Source organism: Xenopus tropicalis, chromosome 9, assembly GCF_000004195.4.
Source record: "Xenopus tropicalis strain Nigerian chromosome 9, UCB_Xtro_10.0, whole genome shotgun sequence".
NCBI lineage: Eukaryota > Metazoa > Chordata > Amphibia > Anura > Pipidae > Xenopus > Xenopus tropicalis.
In genome coordinates this window covers 45,439,350-45,445,738 of record NC_030685.2, presented here as the reverse complement: position 1 = coordinate 45,445,738, position 6,389 = coordinate 45,439,350, and the positions used below count along the sequence as shown (strand labels likewise).

At 35.9% G+C, this 6,389-nt stretch overlaps 1 protein-coding gene across 2 annotated transcripts in view; it reads right to left on the bottom strand.

The window, feature by feature from the left end:
• Positions 1-724: 724 nt before the first annotated feature.
• nab1 (NGFI-A binding protein 1) overlaps positions 725-6,389 on the bottom strand; it is a 90,817-nt gene continuing 85,152 nt past the window's right edge. Inside the window, exon 6 of one of the 2 annotated variants that reach the window (XM_012968009.3) lies at positions 725-1,379. In XM_012968009.3, the coding sequence (XP_012823463.1) occupies positions 1,288-1,379 (92 nt within the window). In that variant the 3' untranslated portion in view covers positions 725-1,287. 2 annotated transcript variants of the gene reach the window in all.

The window sequence follows — 6,389 nt, the reverse complement described above, 5'->3', positions numbered from 1 at the left end:
GTGGAGAACCTTCTGCTGCCTACATCCTCCAGCATGACCGGTTTGTCAGTGGGTCAGTAATGGTGTGGGGGGGCATTTCTCTGGGGGGCCGCACAGCCCTGCATGTGCTTGCCAGAGGTAGCCTGACTGCCATTAGGTATCGAGATGAGATCCTCAGACCCCTTGTGAGACTATATGCTGGTGCAGTTGGCCCTGGGTTCCTCCTAATGCAAGACAATGCTAGACCTCATGTGGCTGGAGTGTGTCAGCAGTTCCTGCAAGACAAAGGCATTAATGCTATGGACTGACCCGCCCATTCTCCAGACCTGAATCCAATTGAGCACGTCTGGGACATCATGTCTCACTCCATCCACAAATGCCACGTTGCACCACAGACTGTCCAGAAGTTGGTGGATGCTTTAGTCCAGGTCTGGGAGGAGATCCCTCAGGAGACCATCCGCCACCTCATCAGGAGCATGCCCAGTCGTTGTAGGGAGGTCATACAGGCACGTGGAGGCCACACACACTCCTGAGCCTCATTTTGACTTGTTTTAAGGACATTACATCAAAGTTGGATCAGCCTGTAGTGTTTTTTTCCACTTAAATTTTGAGTGTGACTCCAAATCCAGACCAGATAAATTTGATTTCCATTGATCATTTTTGTGTGATTTTGTTGTCAGCACATTCAACTATGTAAAGAACGAAGTATTTAATAAGAATATTTCATTCATTCAGATCTAGGATGTCTTATTTTTGTGTTCCCTTTATTTTTTTGAGCAGTGTATAAAGCTATATATCTATATTATACATATAGAGTATATGTATGCATTACTTTTAATAATAATAAACATTTTAAATTAACATTATTGCAAGCCATTTCTCACGCCAGGCTATTTTCTCCTGTAATCCCAAGGATATGTGTTTATCCTATACTAAGCAATATCATTATCTAAAACAGAAGTAATAAAACAGACATTTTCAAGTAAAATTAACCGTATTCACATATATTAAATTGAATACATGTTCTAACACTTATGTGTTTCGTACCTTACACAAACACATTTTTTTATTCTTAAACACTGGAAGCCCATTGGTATTAATTTGTGAGCTTTGCCATTTTTGTAAAAGGCATTAAAGGAATGTATGTCCAGCAAAAAAACTGTATCAGTAGTCCTGTCTTCTTAATACCAATGGTATCAGTCTGTAAGCTTTGGCTTTGTATGTATTGATGAGGCAACACTGGTAACAGTTTAAGGCTTGCTTGTGGTGTTGGTAATAATTATTAAAATTAGAAGATTGTCTTTACAGCTATCTCGTATCTTCTGGTTCCAGCTTAATGATCTTCCTTTCTGTATAGTTTAAGGCTGCTTGTGAGTAATCCTTTAGAATTCCAATGCCATCTGTAGATATGATAATAAAAACTGTTTTAATTCAATAAAGAAGCATATTTGATTGAATCTTTGTTTTCTGAGGCCAATAACTCTTTCCTTGCCAACAATATAGCAAGTGAGCGAACAGCCTGCTGCTGCCACCACATCCCTAGGCAGCACCATTGGTTAATACACCCTTCCATAAATTTTAAATCTTGTGCCCTTTTACACACAAAGGGGCAGATTCACTAAAGGTCGATAACGCTTATCGCACAGTTTTTTGAGTTAAAAAGCGCGCGATAATTATTAGCGATTAAAAGCCTAAAATGTGGCGAGAATTACTGTGAAACTTAACGCCTCCCAGGAGTAGGCGTTACTAAACAAAACTGCAGCTGGTGATTGTCATTGGTGACAAGATGGAGTTTGCAGTCGGATTTTTTCAAGTATGTGATCTTCCTAGAGTGATGCATCCTCCAGTTTTCAGGGAAATGGTAATTTTCAGAACATAGGGCCCGATTCACTAAAGTCCGAAATAAGGAGTGCTATTTATAGCATGCGTTAAAAATCTTATCACTTCTTATTTTTCACTCGATTCACTAAAAGGACAATTGTCATAATTAAGAAGCGATGTTCTTGGCATTATTTAACTTACGATGACATATTTTCAAGCAATATATTACGCAGCGCACAAGATATTACGCAGTGCGCGATATTTTACACAGAGCGCAATATATTACACAGAGCGCAATATATTACGCACGTAACCATTACTTTCTGAAAACCACCATTTCCCTGAAAACTGGAGGATGCATCACTCTAGGGCCAACATATACTTGAAAAAATACGACTGCAAACTCCATGTTGTGTTGCTAATAGCTCACGAACCGCAATTTTCTTTAAGTACCGCCTGCCCCAAGTAGGGTTAATATTCACACAGATTAACACAATATTTTGCACGTTTAACGCTTCATATGTGTTTGTGAATCATGCGTTAGTACTATTTCTATTCGCTAATTAACGCAATGCGTTTTTTTTGTGCATGCGATATGCGGATTAACACATGCAAAATGACTTTGATGAATCGGTACTTAATTATCGCATGCTTTTTAATGAAAAAAACTATGCGATAAGCATTATTGACCTTTAGTGAATGGGCCCCTATAACGCTTATCGCATAGTTTTTTTCATTAAAATATGTCATCGTAAGATAAATAACGCCAAGAACATCGCTTCTTAATTATCACAAGTGTCCTTTTAGTGAATCGAGCGAAAAATAAGAAGTGATAAGATTTTTAACGCATGCTATAAATAGCACTCCTTATTTCGGACTTTAGTGAATCGGGCCCCCTATGCATAAATATATTGCATGGTTTAAAATATTGCTTAAAAATTTGTATCACCAGATTAATAACAATAACATTGCTTCTCAATTCAGACAAGTGTCCTTTTAGTGAATCGATCGTTAATTCGCAAAATATAAGAAGTGATATTTTTAACGCATGCTATAAATATCACTTGTTTTTTCGGACTACTGAATCAGCCCCAAAATCTCTGTGAGGGCATCTTACAGTGCAGTGTACATTGCATACACATTGAAGGCAGCCATAACCACAGCTGAAAGATTCATTCCCCCAAGAGCACACTACAACTGGCTTAGTCCAATATATTTTTGGGACTCAAATTCACAACAGAGTCTTTCTTACCAGAACAGGAGTGGAGGCTGAACAGACCTCAAACCTACACCTCACCTTCACAAGAATATGCATGTGCCTACTCGGCGTAATGACCTTATCTGTTGAAGCTGTACCATTTGCCCTGGCAAACATGAAAACTTTTCAGCCAGAATTCCTAGGAAAGTGGTCAGGAACTATCATAACCTTAAGGTTCTCATCACTTTCACAAATGGCAAAATGAAAATCAACAATTTCCTCCTCTCATTCACTGGACTCTCCTTCTAAAAGATCACCCAATAAAGATCAATTCAGATACACCACAGCTGCCGCCTAGCAGCAATTTACATACTGGTGCCGCTGTGATGATATTTTTGAGTTATAACTCTTGTACTTTATCAAGTCTTCTGGTGTTAATAACCTGTACTCTGTTCAGTATTCATCACCTGTGTTTTATCTTTGCAAGCTGTAATTGATTTTTCTATCTATTGATTGATTACCCTTTACTCAAGCTGGGACATATTAAATATCAGTTAGGAGAAGAGGTCTCCTTGTCTTTCTCTTTTTTGTCATTTAAAAAGTGTTGTAGCTTTCACTTTTGCTAGAATCTGCTCTATCCTTCAATCTTGGTGATCTAGAAAGTGTTGAAGTCTCTTGTGGTATAGGGAGGGAGTTTTAAATGTATTAATTAAAATCTAAAATATTTTCACTATGAAGAATTTATATTATTGTACTTCACGTGTATCTAAAGCTAATTCTGTTTTTTGCTTGGGTATTGACACTATTACAGAAGGATCTAATATTTTTAAGGGTGTGTAGATATTTTGAACTTTATCTTGTAAAAGAATTATATGTTTGGTGGGATATTGCTTCACTGGAGAAATATGTGGCTTCACAGATTATACCACGGGGGTCTTAGAAATAAGAAATTTCCCTCCTTTATAAACAGAGATGAAGAGTTTATGAAGAGTTGGAATACAATTATCTGTTCATTCAAATTGATGGAATTAATGATTGAGTTTAAAACGAAACTTCATAATGAGCGCAAGGTGGATTTAAAACACTCTGAGAAAGAATTGGAGCAGTTTAAGGAATCAACGCATTTTAAGTCTTTGTATGACTATATATAGAAAAAAACTAGTAAATTGGAAGTAGAAATTATGCAAAATAAAAAGAAAAAATATGATAGAGATAGTATGAATTATATAAAAAGCCAAGTATATAATTGGGCTCAGGTCAGATGGTAGAAAAAATGTTCTCCTGAAAAGTACTAGTACTCTAAAGAGAAAGAGTGATAAACCTTTACATCTGAGAAAGTTTTAAATCTTTCCTCTAGGAAACTCTCATTTGCTCAAGTACATGGAATAAGTAAAGGAATGCCATTTTCACCCACTAGAGATTTTAATACATTTGAAACTATTGCTGATGTCTGTAAAATAGTCATAAAAATATTTTTACATGATACGGGGAATTGGAGCTCTGAGAGGGATATTATTTTACAAAAACATTGTAACAAGAAATTTATAGATACTACCAAGTTTAAAAATAAGAGTAATTTCTATCCTTTGAAATATAGATGGCCACTTTTAGATGAGTTCCAACAGAGAGTGGAAAAATGAATTTGGGAATTACACGAGGAGGTTAAAAACACTGCCAGGACAACTGGAAATTTGACTTCAACAGAGAGACAAGCACTTCTGCATTTAGGAAATGATGATTCTATAGGTATGAAAAATACAAATAAGGGAAGCATGGTGATGGTCCTAGACTCTGAGACATATAGAGCGGAAGCTTTGGCAATTGGGAGATAGTCAAACATACTATTTAAAAAAAAAATACATAGTATTTTAAAAAATAACCCTACTGAAAGTTTTTTTAAAATGTATTCTAATTGACAGTGCTTAGGAAAAGGGTTTAATAGATGCTATAGTGAGAGATTATCTATTACAAAAAACAGTAACTTTTCCCATTTTCTATCATTTGCTGAAGGAAATTAGGCCACCTACTGGACTCCCAATAATTTGAGGTATTGTGTAGCATAATGAACATCTGTCAGAATGGGTGGGTGCCCATTTACAACCTTTATTACTCAGAAAGTAATACAAGGGACACCACACGTTTTATTGAAGCTTAAGCAGTTGTCCTGGTAAGAGAGCTATGGTTGGGGGATAATGGATGTGTCTTCGTTGTATAGCTCTATTCCCCATAACTTGGGCTTACAGGCTGTACAGTACCATTTGTAGAAATATAGTGGCTATACAGGGAATTTAATACAGTTTCTATTAAGGGCATGTCATTTTCTGCTACAACATAATTACTTTGTATTTAATTCTGCTAAATTTGCCCCCTGCGCCAATCTATTCATGGGTTGGTGGAAGGAGACCCTGCAGATAGTAAGAAACATGTCATTTTGATTATATCGATGATCTGTTATGTTTTTGGGATGATGAGCAGGGAGAGTTTAAGGAGACTGTTCCATCTGCCAACTCTAATAAATTGAATCTGAGTTTTATCAGTGTATATAACAAAAAGAAAATAGAATTCCTAGATATAGAAATTTCAGTGATAAACAAAACAGCTGACAATTTTTAGAAAGAAATGTAATGGTAATACTCTATTACATGCACGTTTGTGTCAACATCACATTTATTACATGCTTTTATGGATACCAGTTGGCCAGTTCCTCCGGTTAAGGAGGAATTGCTCAACAGATTTTGAATTTTTTTTAAACAAGCCCGTGATATGAATAACAGATTTCTCGAAAGAGGATATAATCGGAGGGAAGTTGACTAGAGCATTTGAGAGAGCTGTAAATGTGAGGAGGGATAGGTTATTGGGAAAAAGTGTGAAAAGATCTCTTTTACTATGAGGTTTAGCAAACAATTCCATAAGATAACAGATATTACAAAATATTTTACAATATTGATATGTCTGTTTTTAGTTCAAGATATAGAGAAAGCTAGATTAGGTAAGAGAGGGGGTAATTAATCTAGCCAATTATTGAAAATAATTTTTTGTATATTTTATTTGCACACACAAATGCCACAGGGTTTAAATTATGTTACTGATGTGACTTGCTATACAAAGTGATTATTAAATGAATGTTATGGTCTTTTAACTCAGCAGTATGACATGTCTTAATGGTATTTATTTAGTTTTGTGTAATTGTTAGAATTTGGTAATATTCCTTTTAGTGTAAGATAATTAATTTTGGAGGTTTAAGCATAACCATGGAGGCTGTACAAACATTAATCTGTTGGCCCTGTTGCTTTTTAAAATATTTTTGTGTTTCTGCCATGGGGCACAAAACAGTAAGGCTGAGAAGCTCGGGGTTTGTATATTTTAGATGATGGATTAATAAAGGTTATTT